General features: G+C 47.8%; 4 protein-coding genes across 11 annotated transcripts in view; 2 read left to right on the top strand and 2 right to left on the bottom strand.

The window, feature by feature from the left end:
* Positions 1–58: 58 nt before the first annotated feature.
* Positions 59–4,517, top strand: phyhd1 (phytanoyl-CoA dioxygenase domain containing 1). Its single transcript, XM_058050221.2, has 11 exons — positions 59–472; positions 930–1,088; positions 1,744–1,819; positions 1,906–1,953; positions 2,023–2,078; positions 2,143–2,205; positions 2,369–2,390; positions 2,476–2,604; positions 2,716–2,835; positions 2,970–3,096; positions 3,832–4,517. Exons 1-11 carry the CDS (start codon positions 440–442, stop codon positions 3,878–3,880), a joined length of 882 nt encoding a protein of 293 aa, XP_057906204.2. The 5' UTR covers positions 59–439; the 3' UTR covers positions 3,881–4,517.
* dolk (dolichol kinase) lies at positions 4,358–6,748 on the bottom strand. Its single transcript, XM_058050161.2, has 2 exons — positions 6,594–6,748; positions 4,358–6,172 (listed from the first exon to the last, which is right to left on the bottom strand). Exon 2 carries the CDS (start codon positions 6,104–6,106, stop codon positions 4,535–4,537), a length of 1,572 nt encoding a protein of 523 aa, XP_057906144.2. The 5' UTR covers positions 6,107–6,172; positions 6,594–6,748; the 3' UTR covers positions 4,358–4,534.
* A 147-nt stretch (positions 6,749–6,895) lies between these two features.
* nup188 (nucleoporin 188) lies at positions 6,896–18,025 on the top strand. The gene is made up of 41 exons (XM_058049870.2): positions 6,896–7,019; positions 7,781–7,835; positions 7,922–7,995; positions 8,054–8,138; positions 8,220–8,300; positions 8,368–8,412; positions 8,487–8,579; positions 8,667–8,786; positions 8,860–9,071; positions 9,181–9,295; positions 9,420–9,620; positions 10,066–10,146; positions 10,216–10,308; positions 10,385–10,504; positions 10,571–10,697; positions 11,042–11,200; positions 11,294–11,420; positions 11,695–11,782; positions 11,858–11,934; positions 12,008–12,122; positions 12,195–12,382; positions 12,455–12,580; positions 12,645–12,885; positions 12,951–13,157; positions 13,217–13,386; positions 13,477–13,546; positions 13,618–13,685; positions 13,808–14,006; positions 14,096–14,173; positions 14,244–14,329; positions 14,396–14,541; positions 14,626–14,804; positions 14,863–15,156; positions 15,228–15,380; positions 15,549–15,686; positions 16,053–16,127; positions 16,203–16,421; positions 16,497–16,628; positions 17,135–17,205; positions 17,274–17,403; positions 17,531–18,025. The coding sequence occupies exons 1-41, from the start codon at positions 6,994–6,996 to the stop codon at positions 17,708–17,710; spliced, it is 5,244 nt and encodes a 1,747-aa protein (XP_057905853.2). The 5' UTR covers positions 6,896–6,993; the 3' UTR covers positions 17,711–18,025.
* cdk5rap2 (CDK5 regulatory subunit associated protein 2) overlaps positions 17,449–23,224 on the bottom strand; it is a 36,752-nt gene continuing 30,976 nt past the window's right edge. For 4 of the 8 annotated variants that reach the window (XM_058049814.2, XM_058049829.2, XM_058049846.2 and 1 more), the window contains 8 exons: positions 20,067–20,288; positions 19,944–19,994; positions 19,651–19,865; positions 19,424–19,573; positions 19,225–19,363; positions 18,768–18,814; positions 18,631–18,670; positions 17,450–18,349 (listed from right to left, as the gene is read on the bottom strand). In XM_058049814.2, coding sequence (XP_057905797.2) covers positions 18,279–18,349; positions 18,631–18,670; positions 18,768–18,814; positions 19,225–19,363; positions 19,424–19,573; positions 19,651–19,865; positions 19,944–19,994; positions 20,067–20,288 — 935 coding nt within the window. In that variant the 3' untranslated portion in view covers positions 17,450–18,278. Of the gene's footprint in view, positions 18,350–18,630; positions 18,671–18,767; positions 18,815–19,224; positions 19,364–19,423; positions 19,574–19,650; positions 19,866–19,943; positions 19,995–20,066; positions 20,289–23,224 lie in introns of all 8 variants that reach the window. The other 4 variants (XM_058049805.2, XM_078794007.1, XM_078794008.1 and 1 more) reach the window with 4 other exon arrangements.

Below are 23,224 nucleotides of genomic sequence, written 5' to 3'. Positions count from 1 at the left end.
AACAACAGCAATCTCATGACTACATAATAGTATGATTTAAGCAAACAAAACAACTTTTTGTTGCACTCTCAGAATTCGTGACAATATTCAGACTTTTTATCTCAGAATTGTTGACATAATTCTTACATTTTATCTCATAATGTCGGCTATCTCAGAATTACCAAAATAAAAATCCATACTTGTGAGTGCTTTACTGCAGAATAGCCACCAGAGAGCACTCGCTCACTTCCAAAATATGGGCGCCATCCAGTGGACACTTTATGTAACTACATCGAGACGCGTCCCCTGTGGCGAAAGCTAACCCGTCCAAAATCCGATTAGTGGATGTTGGACTGGGTTTCTCTCACATTTCCAGTCGGACGTGTGTGTCACGTGGACGGAAGTTAGAGACTCCTCGCTCCTCCCAGAACGTTGTGGGTATCTGCTTCATGAAGGCGACATGGACTTCATGACGAACCTCGACGTGCAGAAGGTAAATTCATTGGCTACTGTTTGTTTATGTTGAAACATTGCCTGCTTCGGGGTGCTTACGTAAGCGGCTGTCCTTTTTTCTCATTGGAGTGGATGGTCACGTGGGTTTATGTGCACACATCTTATACACTTGGTTTCACTCACTAACTTTATGGAGACTTAACATTGACACTAACGTCTAATGCACATGTTTATAATGGATACATGTTGCCTTGCATCTGGAGGCTTCATGAGATTTTGTTGAGGGCAAACCTTACAGGAGAAGATTCCTGCAACAAAAAAATAGAAACCATTGTTACACAATGCTGGCAATGAAAGTACACCTTTTTCCAGGTCCTCACCAAAATTTAAAGCACCCTACTTTGGTAGATATTAGTGTTGTAGTTTCCGTACAAAACCAAAGTTCTCATATTGAGAAGACAAATAACCATGAAGGTCCTGCTGTCCTCGCTGCGTAGTACATTCAGGACGGCTACGTGGTTCTGGATGGCCTTCTGACCCCTCAGGAGTGCGACCGACTGCGACAGAGGATGTCTGAGGTCGTGGACAACATGGACGTCCCGGCGCACTGCCGCACCACCTTCTCCACCTACCAGGATGAGCAGCTGAAAACGCAGGTGAGTCAACATGCTGTTGAGTTGTCCCCCCCCCCCCCCCCCCCCCCCCACACACACACACACACACACTGACAACATCTGTTGCACGCCTGTCCTCAACTTGGCAGATGCAGGTATGCTGCAGAAGTATTTGGACAGTATATTTGCATGATTTGTCTCCAGTTACATGCTGTGTAGTCCTCCTTGCCGTCCAAAGCAGGGCTGTCCAAACATTTCCCAGCGGGGGGGGGGGGGGGGGGGGGGGGCATGAAAAATGATATTTTGGAGTTTTTCAAGAAAAAAGTGGTGTGAAAAGCCTATTATGAATACACACTTTGGTCTTCACTCTTTTTTTTCCCCATTTTTGCCAAGTGCCGCACTTTGAACACCCCTGGTTAGCAGCAATGACAAGAAATAGCGTATATGATGACCCCGTAGCAGAGCACCGTAGATGAACACAATGACTGGGATTCTTTGTGCACTCCTTTGTCCTGTCCTGCCCGTGTTGCTAGGCAGAATTCGCTGGGCACAATCATTTGTGCACCAGCCGCAGAGAAAGGACAGGGAAATCTGGAGTAGGGCTGCATTGTCGTTATGAAGTCGTTATTCGACTGACACAAGTAGTACAGGTAGTCTCCAGTCAGTCGAGCCATGTTGACTTTTTGGCCTCCTGCAGGGAAACGCAGACTATTTCATCAGCAGCGGAGATAAGATTCGCTTTTTCTTCGAGAAGGGAGTTTTTGACGACAAAGGTCAGCGTCTTTTGGTGCGATGGTTGGCCATCAAATAAGACCAGCGAAGCGACTTTTAACGTATTTGGTTGTTTTACCACCCACAGGAGAATTTGTGGTGCCGAAACATCGATCGCTGAATAAAGTGGGACACGGTAAGGAATGAATACATGAAATGATGACACAGCAACGTACAACCTCGTTCTTTTTCTTGCTGTTGTCAGCGCTTCATGCTTATGAGCCCTTGTACACAGAAGTTACACATTCGGCCAAAGTCCAGGTGAGACCAAAGCGTCACGTGACCTCCACTCAGTCAAGATGACCCCATGTTGTTCTTCCCTCAGGGCATCGCCAGGAAGCTCGGCCTCGTTCATCCCGTCATACTGCAGAGCATGTACATCTTTAAGGTCGCTACACCTTAAAGATTCAGACCAGGATGCGGGGAGGAAAATATATGCTATATTTAGAAAATTTATTTTATAAAATCATATAGCTACATAGCTTTTTCATGTTTTATTTTTAAATATTCCAATATTTCTAATATAACTCTTTTTTTCCAATCTGATGCAGCAACCTGGGATAGGTGGGGAAGGTAAGGAAGTGTTTATTTATTGATTACTACATGGCCGCACAATATTTTTGATCTATTAATGTTCCATGTATGCTTTTTGTCCAAGTAACGCCTCACCAAGATGCCACTTTTTTGTACACGGAGCCCCTGGGGAGGGTAATGGGGCTGTGGATCGCCCTGGAGGACGCCACTCTAAACAACGGCTGTCTGTGGTTCATCCCAGGCTCACACAAAAGTAAGTGATAGCATGAGGTGCTGACGTCATCAATACACACATATATATATATATATATATATATACATATCATAGTACACGTGCATATGTTTGCCATGTGTTGTTGTAAAGCATGCGACGTGACTCGACGAATGGTGCGGACCCCCAAGGGCACATACCCTCTGACAGACTTTGTCGGCAAAGAGCAGGACTATGATGATGACAAGTTTATTCCAGTCGAAGTCAAAAAAGGTGAATTAATGTTTGTTTTTATTTGATTTAAACGTTTGTTTGAACTTCCTGTGACCCCCCACCCCCACGCCCACACACCCACCTAGGGTCAACCTGCTGTTTCAGAAGCATGCACCCCTCTTTGTCTCCTGCAGGTAGCGTTGTCCTGATCCACGGCCAGGTGGTGCATCGCAGTGCTGAGAACGTCTCTGAGGACTCGCGGCACGTGTACACGTTCCACGTCATGGAGTCACAGGACACGCAGTGGAGCCCTGATAACTGGTGAGAATGAGCATACAAACGTCATGGAGTCACAGGACACACAGGGGAGCCCTGATAACTGGTGAGCGTGAGCATGCAATTACCACTTCGTACCAGCAGAGGCCGCTGGCTATTTTGCTACCCAAAAACATGGAACTCTACTCCGAAGTAGGGCAGTCCAAAACAGCGCGTTAACTATTACTGACTAATCTGTTTAATTAATTACGTTAAATCCTATAGCGTTTTAACACCCATCATGACAAGCCACGTCTTTGTTATCACAGTTCTGTCTGTGATAACAAAGAAACAAACTTCCTCATTGTCGATCGACTACCTCGAGATGCATTCGTGGACACCCAAACAACTTCATTATGACCACATTATACGTAGTCTAAAGCACAAAGACAAAGTGGATATTCTTGTCACCTACTTTGCAACTTGAAATGAGATGTACAATTTGATGCATTTAAGTAAACTCAGAAATCACAGACGATAAACGAGCCAAAACACCGTGGTTACTTGGTGTCTTTGAATGCAACTCGCTCGTTACTCGTAACAACACGGCTAAAGTGTGATGCAAAAGTAAAGTAAGATTAAAAGTAATATTAATCTGATTAAATGTAGTAATTATTTGCCAGTGCTACTTTTAAGATTATAAATTTTACATTTGAATTTAAGTTGGTCACGTGTCCATAAGATTATAAATTTTACATTTGAATTTAAGTTGGTCACGTGTCCATCTTCTCTCTTCTACAGGTTGCAGCCCACTGAAGAGCTTCCTTTTCCGCCTCTTTACGGCAAATGAAGGATTTCACAGCAACGTGAACCTACCATGACTACTGGTTTGCTTCACAGCAACATCTTCCACTCGTTCTTCCATAATCCCAAAGGGATTAGTATTCTGTCAAAATGATGAATTAATGACACAGCTGTTGCTTTGCTAGTGCAGTACTTTCATTATCAAAACAGTCATTTCAAGTAGGATCTCTTTCACAGAAAAAAACAACACAATGTCATGCACACAAAAAACTTTTTTGGAATTCAAAGTTTTCATCGGATTCATCACAGCAACATTACATGATGGAAAAATGCAGGCTCATGCTGATAGGTGGTCATCACAACAGAAATATTCAATTTAATATTGTGTGGAAAAAAATCAATCATTGGAAGTACACCTTTTCAAGGTCCCTTGTAACCTTGTAGCTTGTACGCCTCAACACTAGCAAATCAGTTGAGTCAATACTACTTAAGGCAAAAGTATTTTATATTACCATCAGGAAAGTTCATAAATAAACATGAAGGGATAACTTAAATGTTCTTCAGAGGCAATTTTGTGCTCATTTACATATATTTCCATAGTTCATACTTTGATTGAAGCTTGTCAATATGCCTCCCTCACATCCCAAATGTTTTTCTTTTGCCATTAAAACATTCTAAAAGGGGGCCGTTGCTGTTCCTGTCAGAGCATGAGCAGGATGAGGAGGTAGAGGGGCAAGAGGAGGTTGTCTATCTGGGCGGTGTACGCCTCCAGCATGGCCACCAGTGTGATGGAGCCCACGATCCACGAGTAGGTGGAGTTTAAGTTGATACCGCCGTCGAAGATGAGAAAAATGGCCACGGCGATGATCTGGGCAAACACGGATGTCGCCGTCCCCTCCGTCGTCTTTTTGGTGCCGGGCCAGCGAATCTCCCCCATGGTGCTGCCGAAGACCGAGGCCACGGTGTCGCCCACCCCTACGGCGAGCACGCCGGCGTAGGGCACCAGGCCACCGGCGCCTGGAAGAATCCCCTTTGGCGTGCAGGCACCCGGGAAGAGCCATACAGGAAGGGCCATGCCAAGGAGCAGGTAGATGTGGGTCAGGATGAGGGGTCCGGAGTCACGCTCGTCCAGGAACAAAGTGAGTAGCTGCCGCAGCGGCTGACCCAGCGGCTTGATGCGAAAGTAACGTACGTACTCCAGGAAGAGGAAGACGGCCAAGCAGCCCACAGACGCCACGTGCAGCAGCTGGCGGTCATACAGAAGCCCCGGAACAAAGGTGGCCACCACGATGAGATGGAAGTACTTCCGGACGACCGTGGAGGCCTGGTGCTTCTTGGACCCAGATTGGCGCTGGTGGTTCTGGTGCAGGACCACACACGTAGCCAAGGCACACAGCAAGACCCAGTACCCCATCAAGCCAAGTCGCCGGTCATTGAGCGTGACAAAGTCCCACAGCCACGTGATAGGATGGCGTCCGATGAAGAGCGAGAGCCACGGCATAATGACGCCCAGACCCAGCACGGCTGTCATCGTGTGGAAGAAAAGAGACGACACCCATGTCTCGGACTCCATGAAACAGAAGAGCAAAGCGAAGAAGATGCCGAGCAGCAACGAGCCCACCACCAGCACGGGAAGGAGGTACTGGACGGGGTCACCCTTTGCCTCCGGCAGACTCAGCGAGCGCTTGATGAGCTGATTGACCACGAAGCTGATGGCGCCCACCACAAGCAGGGCCTCGCCAGGTGTGAAGCAACGTGGCAGCAGGTACAACACAATCAGGCTGAGGTAGACGAAGATCAGCAGCACCTCCAGCACCTCGATAACCTCAGACACAGTCAATGTCTGCTTGGCAGTGTAGAAGACGGCGCAGGCGGCCAAGCCGGCGATGATGCAAGTGTTGGTGGGAACGGGCCGGGTGATGCCCAGCGCGATCAGCGAGAGGAAGAGCGCCAGCGTCATGCCGCTGACCGTCACCACCATGGAGAAGCGCTCCAAGTGGACGCTCCCCGCTTCCGAGCACTTTGCCCTCAGCACCAGACCAAGCAGGGGCATTACCATGGACGCTGGAACAATGCCACTGTTGGCCGCGGGACGGAACTGGAACACGGCGCCCCCGGACTTGAGCAGACGGTCCCATTTGTGCTGGACATAGAAGGCCTGGATGAAGAGAGCGACGGCGCACCATGAGTGCTGGTTCCACACCGCCACGTGGACGCACAGCACCACCGCCGACACCACAGCGGACTCCACCAGCACTGGGTTGATTTCCATGGCGGCTGCCTGGTGAGACGGCGAAGATCTTCCTCTGTCAGTTCCTCATGCGGGTCATGTTTCTTGCTGGGGGGTCAAATAAAGTCAAAGTTAGCAACTCAGTGTAGTGACTTACTGTCTTACGACATGAGCTCCACTCACATTTGCCCTACAGTGCAACAGCATGAATGCCCTTTGCACAGCAATCTTTTGTTCCTGTGGGGGGTTGCAAGTTGGACTCTTAAGGTTGGGGCGTGCAATATTAATACATGGACGACGTGCGTTTTTAAGACAAATATAGGAAGGCAAACACACCCGTCGGGATATACATCACAGCCCCTATCCGTCAATACTTTGCAGATGCCGCAAACACAAAAGCAGCAGGCCAGCAGTGGAACACAGCACCACATAGATTAGCTTAAAAGCTAAACAGCGAACAGATATTAGAGAACATCTATGTACTGTAATAAATGTCGATGGATACACAAAAAGCAGAAACCCCACTTACCGTGTTGGTTTACCGTCATGCGGACGATGCCGCGTTGTGACGTGAATTCTTTAAACTGTCAGGATTTCTTTCTTTGTCAGCTGTCGCTCCTCCCACAGCCAGCAGGAGGCGGCCATGTTTGACAGCCGGGTCACGTGGTACGCCCCACGGTCGTACTGCGTTTCACAATGCAGAGGTAATCATTCTACTTACTGCATCGACAGCCAATCAAAAATGGACCTAGTTGAAAAACTTCCTTTAATTTAAATTTTATTAATACGGGTTTTAATCTTCATAAATGATTTTATTACCATCCACAAGATGGCGGTAAAGCAACAACTGATCTCTGTAGACAGCGACGAAGCAGTCAGGTGACGTGTGACGACATAGCCTACCGACCAATCACAGCGCAGCTCCAAAGATGGCGGACTCGGAGATGAGCTTCAGGTATGCGAGTAGCCACAAACTTTAGCCAACTTTTGGGATTATTTTATTTGTTCATGCAATTGTATTCAAAACTAAGCCTATTTACAACCCTCGCGTAGCTTACCAGGCCTCCCCGTTGAGAAGTATTTCTGTTCAACGGCGTGCTAGTACGACTCTTCTCGCCGCGAATTTAGCTTAGCTTGTGCTAACAGTTGAACCGTTTGAATGGCATCGTGTGCCCGCCGCATGTCAATAACCGCATGCGGTTGTCAACCGAGTTAGCTGGCGATCAATTGACGGCTGTTTAACGCGACAAAAAGCGTACACCGCGTCTGTTCAAGTGCTCTTCGTTACCGTAAAAACTCGCTGCAACTTAGCTAGCGTTTCCCTCTTCTTTTATCATATGAAGTCAGCTGCTCATCAAAGCTAAGCCAACCGGCGTCAGCGATGTTTTTTTTCTGTATGTCCAAATAAAAATACACCCCTTCCTTGTTGTTGTATGCCTTTTGGGTAGCCCTTGAAACAAGAAGATACCAGCTAGCTCGGCACCAAGCTATGACTATGATTAAAAGCAGCTTCTCAGCAAATTATAAACCGTTAACACAATTCTATCTTATAAACTCAAAGAAATAAATGAACAAATAAAATAAACTACTTACCAAGTTACACACTGTACAAACTAGCTACTCATCAAGCCATCCTCACTAGCTAGTGAGTACTGAAGTACTGAGTACTCATGTTTTAAGATGTTAAGAAGTGTCCTTTTCATTTAAATGGCTTAGGAGCTGCCGGGAGTTATGGACCATACTGCTGGGAAGATCCGCACTGCGAGAGCCGGTATGTTTTCCTGAAAGCATGTGTAGCCGTATAGTTGATGTATCCTATCAGTGATGTGTTTCCTGTTTACGTTTCAACATTGAAAGGTTCAAATACAATCAGAACTTGAGACCCATTGGGACAGACTACATCAAGGGCTCAGCTACTACAAGCCGCCCAGGTATGTTTACTAATGTTTGATTGCGTCATCATATTTCACAGTCTTTTTTTACTTCTAGCTCCTCCTCCACCGGGAAAGTGAAGGGGAACAAAGATGTCGCTCAGCCGTTGAAAGATTTTGGTCTGAGGATCAGTAAGTTGCTGGTAAGAAGTGACAAAACAAGAGAGACAAAACACTTGAGCTCCTCGTGTGGCAGTTTTTTTGACAGACTGTTGTGGTAACAGGCGCTTGATGAGCTGCAGAGCGTGCAACTGTTGCAGTGCTACCTGCAGGAGGACTACAGAGGAACTCGGGATTCTTTAAAGGTGGCTCTCCTCACCTGGCCATGAGATAATATGAAGCTGATCTACTCACCAATGTGTTTTTGTGCAGGTTGTTCTCAAGGATGAGCGGCAAAGTCAGGCGCTGCTACTCAAGGTGGGTTAGAGCTCAGCTGCTCAAAAGGTTTTGTTTGAATCAAGTATGATTTTTGTGTATTTTGTGATTGACAGGTTGCAGACTATTACTACGAGGAGCGCATGTGTCTGCTCAGGTGTGTCCTCCTCCTGCTGACCTACTTCCAAGACGAGCGACACCCCTACAGGGTTAGAAGCAGACTCTTTGAACAATTTAGAATGGCATTGAAACCTGCTATCATTTTTAACATTATTTATTTTTATTTTTTTGTCAAGGCCGAGTACTCCAACTGTGTCAACAAACTGGAGAAGGACCTGGTGAGCAATTACCAGTCGCAGTTCAAGAAGCTTTTTAAAGCTGAGGCGCCGACATGGGAGACCCACGGAAACCTCATGGTGAGGATGTGCTTCATGTTGTTCTTCTTCCTTTTACACAGAGACAACCTTTCCTTTGTCCTCTCGTCCCCAGACGGAGCGACAGGTGTCCCGGTGGTTCCTGCAGTGCCTGAGAGAGCAGTCGCTGCTATTGGAGATCATCTTCCTGTACTACGCCTACTTCGAGATGAGCCCAGCCGATCTGCTGGCCTTCACCAAAATGTTCAAGGAGCAGGGCTTTGGTTTGCGGCAGACCAACCGACACCTGGTTGATAAGAGCATGGACGCGCTGGTGGACAGGATCGGGTGAGAACTTTGTCTGCTCTCGGAATGCTCACAGAATCTTTGCAAATAGTCACTTGGAGCTCACGTTCTCTCCATGCATCACTTTGTTTTCCTTCCCTCCAATATGCAGCTATCTTAGCTCTCTCATCCTGGTGGAGGGCATGGACATAGACTTCCTTCACAAGTGTGCGTTAGAGGACTGCACAGAGCAGCATCAGTTCTCCAATGTTCCCGACATTGTCAAGGTTTGACTCACTTCATGAAAAATGTGCCTCATAACAACGCTTGGCTTTATTTACTAACAAAGCTGTGGTAGCGATTACAGTCTCGTTCTGGTCACCATTCACTTTTTCTTCCTGTCCCACCCAGGAGATGGACCAGTTGCTGTTGACCTTCGGGGACCTCCCTCATCATGGCCCGGTGTTGCTGGCCTGGGTCCTGCTGAGGCACACGCTGAGGCCGGACGAATCCAACCCAGTCATCAGGAGGATCGGTAGCTCTGCCTTGCAGCTGGAGGTCTTCAAGTACCTGGCCACCATGCTGAAAGGCCTCGGAGTCTCAGGGAACAATGTAAGATGGTCTAGAAATCAGGGGTGGGGCCACATGGCATTTATGTTTGCCCTCAGAGGGCCCCTGTGCAAACTTATACAGTCATCTCTATTATTCATATAAAAAAGATATTTAAGTAAATTGTGGTCATCCATATTTTTTAACATGAAAATGGCCAAATGTAGTAAAATTGAAATAGACTGACGAAGCATTGTAATGTTGAATGTAGTACATTGGCCACTAGATGTCAGTCATTTTTTGGTGATAACAGGCATATAGTTCAGGTTTCTAGGTCTACTGTTGAGGTCTATAACCCACAACAAGATTGTCAACAGGTTTCCTAACTGCACAAATCTTACATTTATTAATATTCAATCCTACCTTGTGGATATTCACTTATTACGGTTGGGTCTGGAACAAATTAATGGTCTGATTTAATTATTTATTTTTCTTTTTTTCATCATAGTGCACAGCAAGCACCGCCAAGATGTGCGTTTATGGCCTCCTGTCGTTTGTCATCACATCGTTTGAAGAGGAAAGCCTCCAGGTAGTCCTCAAGCAGGATTCCTGCCAATCTTTCTTTCCTCTTTTTAACTATTGGTCCCTCCGCCCTCAGACTGGCAGCACCGGGTCGCAGAGCTCCTACCTGATCGACGCCGCCTGTGAGGTCCTCTCCGCTCCCAGTCTGGCTGAAGTCTTCTGGGAGATGGTGAGAAGCTGCTAGCACACGGATAGTCTGGAAATCTCTTAAATATTTTGTCCTTATTTGGGGGATCTTGTCACAGAAGCCTAACATGGGATTGGGAATGATTCTGGACAGTGCCGTGGGGATGTTCCCACACAAGATCGGACCTCTTTTGCAACTCCTGACCGCACTCCTGTCCAACAAGTCCACTGTTAAGAAGGTAATCTGCCCCAGCAGCGTGGAAAAGATGCTCCGATCAGCCATTCAATCAGCTCCTGTGTGACAGGTCTACAACTTTTTGGATAAGATGTCCTTCTACACGCAAGCTTACAAACATAAACCTAATGACATCATCGCCAAGGAGGATGAGACTCTGTGGAGGAGGCAGACCCCAAAGCTCCTCTACCCCCTTGGTTAGTATCTTTCCCCCCATCCTGTTAATGTGAATTTAGACAAGGGGCGCACAACAATTAAATGAGGAACGAGAAATCTGCTAACATTAAAAATAGCTCACAGCCCTCACTGGCTGTTTAAATGTTTTGTGAATAGTAGTGATGTCATGATGTTTGACGGGGACAACACTACAGGTCTTATTTTTACCTCCAGGTGAACTGGAACTACTGTTAATCTTCTCAACTACTGTTAAATTTAAATGTCAAATGTTGCTCCATCATGGCCGGGTTGAACATCGCTCCCTGTTATCGCAGTTCCCAATAGGTCACGTGATAGAACAAGGTTTTTGTTTCCCCTCTTCAAGGCGCTGGCCAGACCAACCTCTGGATGCCACTTGGAATTCTGGGTCAGGTGATGATTGGCGGTGAGCAGGGTTACTTGGTGCGCTGGGACTACTCGTACAGCTCCTGGACTTTGTTTACATGCGAAGTGGAGATGCTGCTCCATGTTGTTTCCACCGCAGGTAAACTGCACCTCCACATTGCTCATTGCTTAGTTCTGATGAAATTGGGACCCTCTTGACACCGTGTGTGTGTGTGTGTGTGTGTGTGTATAGACGTCTTAGTGCACTGTGCACGTGTCAAGCCCATCCTGGACCTGGTCCACAAGATCATAAGCACAGACTGGACTGTATCGGACTGCCTGCTGCCCCTCACCTCCCGCATATACATGTTGCTGCAGAGGTAAAACACACACTATCTATGACTAAGTGTTATAGTTAGTGTTTATTTGTGGTGGACCGCCACAGATAGATTTGGCACTACCTGTTCACCTTTTCTGTCAAACACATTCAAATGCAAACAAGGTAGTCTGCTAAGATGGAGCAGGAAGGATTGGTTTTACCAACTTAGCCACTGTGTCAGCTGATAATGGGAGCCCTTTTTCCAAATAGTATCGGTCTTCTCATCCAGTAGTGAGTGCTAATATGGGGCCAATCTAATCTTGATGGTCTGGCAGGTTGACATCGGTCATCAACCCTCCAGTGGACGTCATCGCTTCCTGCATCAACTGCCTGTCGGTGCTGGCTGCCAGGATGCCCGGGAAGGTGTGCGCGCGCACGTCATACCATGCAGGGTTTGTGCGTGAGTGACGTTCCCACTTGGTGACTTTGCTGTTTCAGGTGTGGTCCAGTCTGCAGCGCACGGGCTTCCTCCCCTTCGCCTCCAACCCTCTCACCAGCATGGCCCAGTGCATCAGGTGGCCTGTGTGCACTCCCTCACCTCGCTTATTGTTGTGTGTTTCTTGTATTCTCATAATGTTTTCTAATCAGTGCCGAGGGCATGAAAGCAGGTAACTATGGCAACCTGCTGGTCCAGATTGAGCAGCCCAGGGGGGAGTATGCCGTGACCATGGCCTTCCTGAAGCTTGTCACTACTCTGGTCAAGGTGAGTCCCGTTTTTTGGTTGTTGTCATGTACACGTTGTTTCATGGCTGTTAATTGATCGTGGTGCCTTCAGGGTCAGCTGGGCAGCACCCAGAACAAGGGTTTGATTCCGTGTGTGCTGCTGGTCCTGAAGGAGATGTTGCCCACCTACCATAAGTGGCGCTACAACACATACGGCGTCAGGGAGAGGATCGGCTGTCTCATTTTAGAGCTCATCCACGCCATCCTCAATCTGAGTCCTGAGGGAGAAGATCAGGGCAGGTACGGAGCTTATAGTTAATGGCCGCAAATGTGTTGCCTCATGTGATCACGCCTTTGCTCTCCTCCCTGCAGCACCCCCACCCTGCAGTCCCTGTGCATCTACAGCCTGGCCAACACGGATGCCGGGCAGGCCGTGGTCAACATCATGGGGGTCGGCGTGGACAAGATAGACGTGGTTCTGGCTGCGCAGCCCAGCAGGTGAAGCCGTCCCTCAGCGCACCTTTGTGCTCGGTGACTGATTCAGTCTTTGCTCTCTGCTCAGCTGTGGCTCCGAGGGTCCGGGTCACATCCTGATCCAGACGGTCAAGCTGGCCTTCTCGGTCACCAACAACGCCATCCGCCTGAAACCGCCCTCCGACACCATTTCTCCGCTGGAGCAAGCCCTGACGCAGCACGGCGGTCACGGCAACAACCTGGTGGTGGTCCTGGCCAAGTACATCTACCACAAGCACGACCCCGCCCTGCCGCGCCTCGCTATCCAGCTCCTCAAGCGCCTTGCCACGGTGAGCCCGTTGTATCCTCCATGGCACCTCCTCCATGACCCACCCCCCCTCCCCCTTGCCGCCAGGTCGCCCCAATGTCCGTCTACGCCTGCCTCGGCAGCGATGCCGCCGCCATCCGCGACGCCTTCCTCACTCGCCTGCAGAGCAAGACGGAAGACATGAGGATCAAGGTCATGATCTTGGAGTTTCTGACTGTCGCCGTGGAAACTCAGCCGGGCCTCATTGAGCTCTTCCTCAACCTGGAAGTGAAAGATGGCAATGAAGGGTCAAAGGTGAGTGCAAACATCCATCTCCAGCTGTAAGCTAAATTCACTCTCTGACTACCGTGCAGGAGTTCCTGCTGGGGGAGTGGAGCTGCCTTCACGTAGTGCTCGACCTCATCGACTCCAAGCAGCAGGGCAAGTACTGGTGCCCCCCGCTGCTCCACCGTGCCGCCCTGGCCTTCCTCTTGGCGCTGTGGCAGGACCGCCGCGACAGCGCCATCTCTGTCCTGCGCACCAAGTGAGACGATGTGGCTCCTCGCACCCTTCTGAGCTTGATGATGAAACGTGGAGTCATGTGACTAATTTTATCCCCCACACCCACCCGCAGAGACAGGTTTTGGGAGAACCTGACCACGCCTCTTTTTGGAACCCTGGCCCCACCTTCAGACACCACTGAGGTGCGCCCAGACGGTGATGTACATGTAGAACACGTTGATGTGACCTTAACCCGCCCACGGTTTCCCTGCAGCCTTGTGTTCTGGAAACCTGCGCCTTCGTCATGAAGATTGTGGGCCTGGAGATCTTCTACGTCCACAGGTAAACTTGAGTACCCGTCCTGGTTGGCCACCAGGGTGCCACCGATGGGCAGTAGTTGCCCCTTTGCCTTTTGTAGCTGGAGAAATGCGAAACATTTTTAAAACAAGCTTGCTTGACTGCAGCGGCTCCTTGGAGGCGTCGCTGAAGGACGGCCTGCAGAAGTTCTCCAAAGGGCGGCGCTACGAGTGCTGGTCGCAGTACGTCAAGTCGCTGGTGTGCCACGTGGCGGCCATGGAGGACGAGGGTGTGTGCTACTTCCCCGAGCAGACCCACATGCTCATCCTGGCCTGGCGCATGCTGCTCATCCTCGCCACCAGTCATGTACGTACGCTTGGAGGGGGGGGGGGGGGGGACGGGTTGCCATGGTGATCTGCGGTGATGTTATTTTATTTCTGCCCCCCTTTTTTCAGTCTGACGTGATGCAGCTGACGGAGAACCAAACCAAACTGAAGCTTTTTATGGACGTGCTGGATGCCACCAAAGCCGCTGTGAGTTTGTCGTCGTCCTCTTCCTCTTCCTGTCATTTCTGAAGCCATGTCCACTTTCTGTTCCCTTCAGCTCACCAGACCAACGTCTGTCTCGTGCCTTCGCCTCGGCTCCATGATGGCCACGCTGCTCCTCGTCCTTCTCAAACGCTGGAGAAGGTGAGCATTCCTTTTCCTTGGCAAATAACGGAAATCATTCACGTCCTTGTGGTTGTGGTTCTCCAGCGTGGTGGCCACTGCCCCCGACATCCTGTCCCCGCTCTCCCTCATCCTGGAGTGTGTCCTGCAAGCCGACCAGCAAATGATGGAGAGGACCAAAGCCAAGATACTGTCTGCGCTCATTTCCGTGCTCCAGATCCAAGGACTTAACGGTAAAAGAGGCTTTCATTGACCCGGCGCTGATTCCAGTTGTCATAGAGACATGAAGAAGAATGATGGACATGTGCTTAAATCAGGTGGGGAGATTTCCCAGCTGCCCCAGCTACTGTCTTCAGTGTGTGAGACGGTCAAAGATGAGGCCTTGGCACTCATCGACAACACGCGTCACATCCAGCGTTCGTTAGATCCCCCGGAGGACGAGGACAGCATGGAGACGGATCTTCCCCGCGGGCTCCAGAAGGACCAGCGAGACGGGGTACGTCTCCTTTTGCACCTTTTTGTCTTCAGCTTTGAACTTGCTGCTGGTCTCTCAGGTGTGCGTGCTGGCCCTTCACCTGGCCAAGGAGCTGTGCCGCAGCGATGAGGACGGCGAGCACTGGGGGGCCGTGATGAGGAAGGTTCCGGTGCTGCCGTCGGTGCTGAGCGCCATGGAGCTCAGCCTGCGCTCCAAACAGAACCTTTACTTCACCGAGGCGGCGCTCCACCTTCTGCTCACGCTGGCGCGCACTCCCCAAGGGGCGGCGGCCGTGGCCGGAGCGGGCGTCATCCAAACGATATGTCTTCCTCTTCTCAGCGTCTACGAAGGCTCGGCCAACGGAACCTCACAGGTTCTTATACATGAATGTACCCTGTTCATATAGAGGACACTGTGGGGGGTAACTGTCCTGTTTTGGAGCAGAGTTTCACCCGCAAGTCTCAGGACTCGGCGTGCTGGCCCGGCGTTTACCGTCTGTGCATGTCCTTGATGGAAAGTCTCCTCAAGACGCTGCGCTACAACTTCATCAACGAGGCCCTCGACTTTGTGGGCGTTCACCAGGAGCGCATCCTGCAGGTGCCTTACACACACGTGCCTCACAAAGTAGCCGTTAGCTTTTTCACCCATACATCAAAGCCGAGACGTATTGTTTTCTTGCCATATTTGCACCGTTGGATTTCCATCATATCCAAGTTGGACCTTAGACCGTGAAGGAGTCCAACTGTTGTGTTGCTCTTTGCCCAGTGTTTGAACGCTGTGAGAACCGTCCAGAGTCTGGCCTGTCTGGACGAGGCCGACCACACCGTCGGCTTCCTGCTGCAGCTCTCCAGCTTTTGCAGTGAGTGGCAGTTCCACCTGCCCAAACTGCTCCACGACGTGCAGGCGAGTTTCAGATGCATGCGCACAATGTGTTTCATATGTATGGATTTCTGGGATATGAGTGTAAAGGTGACTATAGGGCTGTTATTTTGACGTTAAAACGGGTATTTAGGTTTTTGATTCTCTCAAATAATACTCTCTTTATATATAAGGAATCCAACTTGGTGGAAGTGACTTACCACATGGGGGTCGGGAACCAATTACCCGCATTAAACAAGGATGCTGTTCTTAAAACTAATAAACAGTTTGAATGTAATCATACATTCAGAGATATGGGGTTTCCTCCCACGTTCCAAAAACATGTTGGCTTAATTGGTGACTCCAAAAAGCCACCATGTGAGGGTGTCAAGTTTTCTGTTGTTGCCGCAGGTGAACCTGTGCTACCTGTGTCAGACGTGCACGTACCTCCTGCACAGCAAGAAGATGCTCCATCACTACCTCCAGGTCACACACACACACACGTACAAACTCTTGGAAATATGTGCATCAAATACTCAATTGCTGTTCTTTTCCCTTCAGGCTAAGAACGGGGAGTCCTTGCCCCCCGCACCCCTCCCAAAGACGCAGCGTCCCCTGCAAACGCCCTCCAAGGACTCTGCGGTGGGCCGTGGGGAGAGGGAGGAGGTGGAGCAGAAGGCACTGCTGGCCGTGCAGTGCAGTCTCTTGAAGATCCTCAGCAAGACGCTGGCCAGCCTGCAGCACTTCACACCGGACTGCTGCCAGATCCTCCTGGACCAGGTCTGACCCGCCAAGCCCCGCCCCTTTCTTCATGTTGACCTGACTGTGTGTAAATAACCACGTGTGTGCACGCAGTGCATGGACCTGGCCGAGTACAGGACCTTGTTTGTTCTCAGCTTCACCACACCAGCCTTCGACCCCGACGTGGCGCCTTCATTTGGGACCCTTCTGGCCACCATCAACGTGGCTCTGAGCATGCTCAGTGAGGTACTGCCTGCTGGTTTTATTTGGATGTATGTCTATGTATGTGTATATGTGTGTTAGCCCCTATTTGTAGCGGTGGGGGGGAAAGTATTTGTATTCAAGTAAAATATAAAATACCCCCCCCCCCACCCACTCCCGGGAAAAAAATTAATAAAATAAAAATACAAATAATAATAAATTAACACCAGTCACTCATTGCATTGGCCGATCTGGGCATGCCCTGCGGTCTCACCAAGTCACGCAGCTTTCTGATGTTTTAATTGTTCCCGAATACAAATATTTAAAAAGTATTTGTTTGAATTCATTATTCGTAAAAAAGTTTTGGTTTTTTTTGTTTTTTAAATTGTGCCGTTCCAAATACCGTATTCGGGTTTGGCTCCACCCCTGGTATATATGTAAATATTTTAAATATTGTCCCCATAATAAAGCAATAACTTTGGACACTCCTGATGTAAACCTAAATAAAAAGCACACTCATCATCATCATCATCATGTGTTTGTGTTCATAGATGGAGAAGAAGAAGGAAGCTTCTTTGAGCATCGTCTCCCTCGCCTCCTCAGAGGAAATCCAAGCACTCAAGTGAGAACTTTTCAGACCTTCTCATGCGGGACGCCTCGATATTTCATCTTTCTGTTGTCGTGGTCCAGGTCTTTGCTGATGTTTACCATGGAGAACTGCTTGTACGTGCTCATCTCTCAGGCCGTGCGCTGCCTCAAGGACCCCGCCATCCTCCCTCGAGACAAACAGCGACTCAAACAGGAACTCAGCTCTGAACTGGTCAGCAAAAAAACCTCCTGATGCTTTCCTGTTAGCATACACTTGCTATGACGTGACTAGCTTTCTCCTCTCAGGGTCGCCTACATAAAACTTGTCTATTTTTTTTTCTATCATAATCCTTCTGTAGAGCACGCTCCTGTCCAGCCTCTCCCGCCACTTCCGCAGAGGCTCGCCGTCATCCCCAGCCAGCGGGATCCTGCCGTGCACGCAGGCCAAGCCGCCCACGCCGGGCTCCAAGGGCATCCATGAAGGTCAGGAGCCGCTCATTCAGCTTGTGCAGGCCTTTGTCAGGCTGGTGCAAAGATAGGAACTTTTTTGTTGTTGACTACCACAAAAAGAAGAGCTAAAATGACATTTTGCCAAAAAAGTGAGCGTAAAGTGAAAGTGCCCTGCCCGTAGGTGTGAGTAAGGCCTAGTTTTATAGGTCAGCCGGACTATTGTGAAACCGACATGTTTCAAGTGTTACCTGACACTTTTTTTTTTTTTTTTACATCTTTCCATTAAATGTTAGTAGTAATGTCTTTTGTAAAGCTACCAAAAGTTTTCTTACCGCATTGAAGCAGCTAAAGACATTTTTACTTTAAACATGTAAATGATAATAAAGGAATGTTTCTGGATGCACATTTTACTGCATTGTTCTTCAACCTCCCCCACTGGATAAAAAAATACAGTTAGTCATACAGTCCTTATTCTCTGTGCATGTATATATATATATTTATAAACAAAAACACTATGTACAAATACAAGGCATTTAAAACAAAACTTACAACTTCAGTACCTAAAACTCAAAGCAGATTTGGTGCAATTTAAGTACAAAAAGAAAGTTTGACAGCAGGGTAAGGTGATGAACACGCTCACGGCAGCAGGAAGAGTCTTCACTGCTCCTCTGAGTCAGAACGTCTTCCGGGATAAACACCGCCCTCTACTGGCCATTCACAGGTACTTCCTGAAACAGAAACAGACTTAACTTAAATACACTGCATGCGTGTGGCAAGAGAGACAAGCAGCCAGCAGGTCCATCCATTGCATGCGTGTGACATCTTGTTGACTGCAAGGCACAGTTTGCATTCAGGAAATAGCCTATAGCTCAGCATCATCAAAATCTATTCGAGATGAACGACCAAGCGTTACGCTATCACGATGCATGATGTCAGAGTAGCTTCATGCAAACACCACATCATCATCATCATGGCCATGCGGCAGAATGTCAACATCACGCTCACTGACCTGCTGCTCTTCTAGGGCCAAACAGGTAACACTGATTTGTCTAACATTACGTCAGAGGATAAAACAAAACAAGGTGATTTTTTTTTTTGACTGCAGTTTGACATTCTTCTTTGTAGGTTTGTGTGTGGACAACTCACCTCTAAATTGGACCGGGCCTTCTTCAACACTCCGTATGTGAGCGACACTGCATGAGGGAAAGAACAGTTTTACTTTGGGAAAGCTCGACCTGATACACAAAACTACTAAAGCTACATGTGAAATATCAAGGTTTATAATATTAATAGAAATATTCCGAATCTTACATGGTAGAATGTCTTCCATCATTCTCGTTTTTGTGGAACCTTAAAGCTACACCAAACCTAAAGCTGTTATGTTTTTTTTTAGATGTGACCCATACCTTTTGTCTTTAAACAAAAAGATGGCTTTTTAAATCAAAGTTAAATCCGACATTTGCATGTGGACGAGAGCTCAAAGATGGCCGAGGGTGGAATTGAACCCTGGTCTCCTAGCTGTGAGGTCTGCACGCTGACCACGAGACCGCTGTGCTGCCCTGGAAAAGGATTGAAAGTGTAAAAGAATAATCTAGCGGCTTACGTTGGTCAAAGATGACTCTCTCCATGCCGTCTTTGAGCTGATCGGTGGTTCGCAGGCGTTTGACGGCGCTGTTGAGCACCCTCTCCTGCTGCGACAGCCGACTCTTCAGTCGAGCGATCTCGTTCTTCAGCAGCTCATCCTGGCGGGTAGATAGATCAGACGATCGGCGTGGATTCACGGATGCGCGTTTGTGTGGTACCTGCTGGTTGTTGGCGGCGCCCCCCACTGCGGCACCAGCTGGCAGAGAGACCCTCCACACCAGCTTGAGCAGCCGGGCGGCCTCCTCCAGAACCTGCTGCATGGTGCTCACGCTGCCGGATAACTTTCTCACGCTCTGATCGTCTACCATCTGCAAAGGCGAGCGTATGCGAGTTAGCGCTCCTGACCGAAAAGACTTAACACGTCGGGGGGCCGAGGTTGGTGTACCTTGTGGCTCCGACACTCCTGCAGCTGAGCGTCCATGCTGTGTGACAGCTTGCGGCCGTCTGAGATGTGCCTCCGCAGGGCTCTGTAGTCCTCCACCAGGGCCAGGATGTGGCGCCCGTTGGGGTTGGCCCACGCGCGGTGGCCCGGAACCAGGCGGGACGGGGCGCTAGTGGCGCTCTCACCTGAGCTGCTATTGCCTCCGTCCACATCGGCTTCTGGTGAGAGATTTTGGGCATGTGTGAGACACATGACCCGGGCAGTCTTGAACGTCAACTCGAGCAAGGTGGTCTCACCGTGGAGGACGGCGCCATCCTCCTCACGACCTGGCGACCTGCTGCCTTCATCTGCACGCAAGCCAACAACACTCAGTCACATGACAACAAAGACGATGCAGGAGTAAGGTCAGTCCTTCACACCTTGAGAGGACATCACGTAGTTGATGTTGATGGTGTCAGAGCGTGCGGCGCCTCGCTGGAACTGTTCCTCCAGCTTGTCACGGAGCAACGTGTTGGCCTCGATGCTCCGCTCCAGCTGAAGCCTCAGGTGACGGATCTCCGACAGCAGCTCCCCCAGGTCCAACGAGCCAGAGGGTGGGGCCTCCAGAGTCGCACCGCAGGATGGTTCTGAAGGAGGCGGTACTGTTAACATGCATGCAGAAATCCTAAGGTTATTATCTCGTTTTTTTTAACTTGCTTCTAATGCACTTTTCTGGTCAAAAAAACAGCGGAAACCTCACACACACTCAACAGGGGGCCCAGAAGAGCCCCAAAATGGCATAAAATGTCAAAGTTTGAGGGTGTTGATTTTTGAAAAAAAACGTAAGTCGTTTTTTTCAATTTTTTCAACTTGCTGAAAATGCAGAACACCTAACACACACTCAACAGGGGGCCCAGAAGAGCCCCAAAATGGCATAAAATGTCAAAGTTTGAGGGTGTTGATTTTTGAAAAAAACGTAAGTTGTTTTTTTCAATTTTTTCAACTTGCTGAAAATGCACTTTTCTGGTCAAAAAACAGCGGAAACCTCACACACACTCAACAGGGGCCCCAGAAGCACCCAAAAAGGAAATAAAATGCCAATTTTAAATTTTGTGATTTTTGAAAAAAACGTAAGGGGTTAGTATGTCGTTTTTTTCAACTTGCTGAAAATGCACTTTTCTGGTCAAAAAAACAGCGGAAACCTCACACACACTCAACAAGGGGCCCAGAAGAGCCCCAAAATGGCATAAAATGTCAAAGTTTGAGGGTGTTGATTTTTGAAAAAAAAACGTAAGGGGTTAGTATGTCGTTTTTTTCAATTTTTTCAACTTGCTGAAAATGCACTTTTCTGGTCAAAAAAAACAGCGGAAACCTCACACACACACTCAACAAGGGGCCCAGAAGAGCCCCAAAATGGCATAAAATGTCAAAGTTTGAGGGTGTTGATTTTTGAAAAAAAAACGTAAGGGGTTAGTATGTCGTTTTTTTCAATTTTTTCAACTTGCTGAAAATGCACTTTTCTGGTCAAAAAAACAGCGGAAACCTCACACACACTCAACAGGGGGCCCAGAAGAGCCCCAAAATGGCATAAAATGTCAAAGTTTGAGGGTGTTGATTTTTGAAAAAAACGTAAGGGGTTAGTATGTCGTTTTTTTCCATTTTTTTCAACTTGCTGAAAATGCACTTTTCTGGTCAAAAAAACAGCGGAAACCTCACACACACTCAACAGGGGGCCCAGAAGAGCCCCAAAATGGCATAAAATGTCAAGGTTTGAGGGTGTTGATTTTTGAAAAAAACGTAAGGGGTTAGTATGTCGTTTTTTTCAATTTTTTCAACTTGCTGAAAATGCACTTTTCTGGTCAAAAAAACAGCGGAAACCTCACACACACTCAACAGGGGCCCCAGAAGCACCCAAAAAGGGAATAAAATGCCAGTTTTAAATTTTGTGATTTTTGAAAAAAACGTAAGGGGTTAGTATGTCGTTTTTTTCAACTTGCTGAAAATGCACTTTTCTGGTCAAAAAAACAGCGGAAACCTCACACACACTCAACAGGGGGCCCAGAAGCACCCAAAAAGGGAATAAAATGCCAGTTTTAAATTTTGTGATTTTTGGAAAAAACGTAAGGGGTTAGTATGTCGTTTTTTTCAATTTTTTCAACTTGCTGAAAATGCACTTTTCTGGTCAAAAAAACAGCGGAAACCTCACACACACTCAACAGGGGGCCCAGAAGAGCCCCAAAATGGCATAAAATGTCAAAGTTTGAGAGTGTTGATTTTTGAAAAAAACGTAAGAGGTTAGTATGTCGTTTTTTTCAATTTTTTCAACTTGCTGAAAATGCACTTTTCTGGTCAAAAAAACAGCGGAAACCTCACACACACTCAACAGGGGGCCCAGAAGAGCCCCAAAATGGCATAAAATGTCAAAGTTTGAGGGTGTTGATTTTTGAAAAAAACGTAAGGGGTTAGTATGTCGTTTTTTTCAATTTTTTCAACTTGCTGAAAATGCACTTTTCTGGTCAAAAAAACAGCGGAAACCTCACACACACTCAACAGGGGCCCCAGAAGCACCCAAAAAGGGAATAAAATGCCAGTTTTAAATTTTGTGATTTTTGGAAAAAACGTAAGGGGTTAGTATGTCGTTTTTTTCAACTTGCTGAAAATGCACTTTTCTGGTCAAAAAAACAGCGGAAACCTCACACACACTCAACAAGGGGCCCAGAAGAGCCCCAAAATGGCATAAAATGTCAAAGTTTGAGGGTGTTGATTTTTGAAAAAAAAAACGTAAGGGGTTAGTATGTCGTTTTTTTCAATTTTTTCAACTTGCTGAAAATGCACTTTTCTGGTCAAAAAAAACAGCGGAAACCTCACACACACACTCAACAAGGGGCCCAGAAGAGCCCCAAAATGGCATAAAATGTCAAAGTTTGAGGGTGTTGATTTTTGAAAAAAAAACGTAAGGGGTTAGTATGTCGTTTTTTTCAATTTTTTCAACTTGCTGAAAATGCACTTTTCTGGTCAAAAAAACAGCGGAAACCTCACACACACTCAACAGGGGGCCCAGAAGAGCCCCAAAATGGCATAAAATGTCAAAGTTTGAGGGTGTTGATTTTTGAAAAAAACGTAAGGGGTTAGTATGTCGTTTTTTTCCATTTTTTTCAACTTGCTGAAAATGCACTTTTCTGGTCAAAAAAACAGCGGAAACCTCACACACACTCAACAGGGGCCCCAGAAGCACCCAAAAAGGGAATAAAATGCCAGTTTTAAATTTTGTGATTTTTGGAAAAAACGTAAGGGGTTAGTATGTCGTTTTTTTCAACTTGCTGAAAATGCACTTTTCTGGTCAAAAAAACAGCGGAAACCTCACACACACTCAACAAGGGGCCCAGAAGAGCCCCAAAATGGCATAAAATGTCAAAGTTTGAGGGTGTTGATTTTTGAAAAAAAAAACGTAAGGGGTTAGTATGTCGTTTTTTTCAATTTTTTCAACTTGCTGAAAATGCACTTTTCTGGTCAAAAAAAACAGCGGAAACCTCACACACACACTCAACAAGGGGCCCAGAAGAGCCCCAAAATGGCATAAAATGTCAAAGTTTGAGGG

This window comes from Doryrhamphus excisus, linkage group LG10 (genome assembly GCF_037039965.1).
Source record: "Doryrhamphus excisus strain RoL-2023G ecotype Guam linkage group LG10, RoL_Dexc_Guam_v1.1, whole genome shotgun sequence".
NCBI lineage: Eukaryota > Metazoa > Chordata > Actinopteri > Syngnathiformes > Syngnathidae > Doryrhamphus > Doryrhamphus excisus.
This window is presented reverse-complemented; position numbering and strand designations above follow the sequence as displayed.

Excerpts from the sequence above, each read along its gene's own strand:
- phyhd1 (XM_058050221.2), top strand. The coding sequence starts at position 440 with ATGGACTTCATGACGAACCTCGACGTGCAGAAG. Across the intron at positions 473-929 it reads CGAACCTCGACGTGCAGAAG|TACATTCAGGACGGCTACGT; the intron begins GTAAATTCATTG and ends CTCGCTGCGTAG. Across the intron at positions 2,079-2,142 it reads CACATTCGGCCAAAGTCCAG|GGCATCGCCAGGAAGCTCGG; the intron begins GTGAGACCAAAG and ends TTCTTCCCTCAG.
- dolk (XM_058050161.2), bottom strand. The coding sequence starts at position 6,106 with ATGGAAATCAACCCAGTGCTGGTGGAGTCCGCTGTGGTGTCGGCGGTG.
- nup188 (XM_058049870.2), top strand. The coding sequence starts at position 6,994 with ATGGCGGACTCGGAGATGAGCTTCAG. Across the intron at positions 8,301-8,367 it reads GAACTCGGGATTCTTTAAAG|GTTGTTCTCAAGGATGAGCG; the intron begins GTGGCTCTCCTC and ends GTTTTTGTGCAG. Across the intron at positions 13,158-13,216 it reads ATGGCAATGAAGGGTCAAAG|GAGTTCCTGCTGGGGGAGTG; the intron begins GTGAGTGCAAAC and ends ACTACCGTGCAG.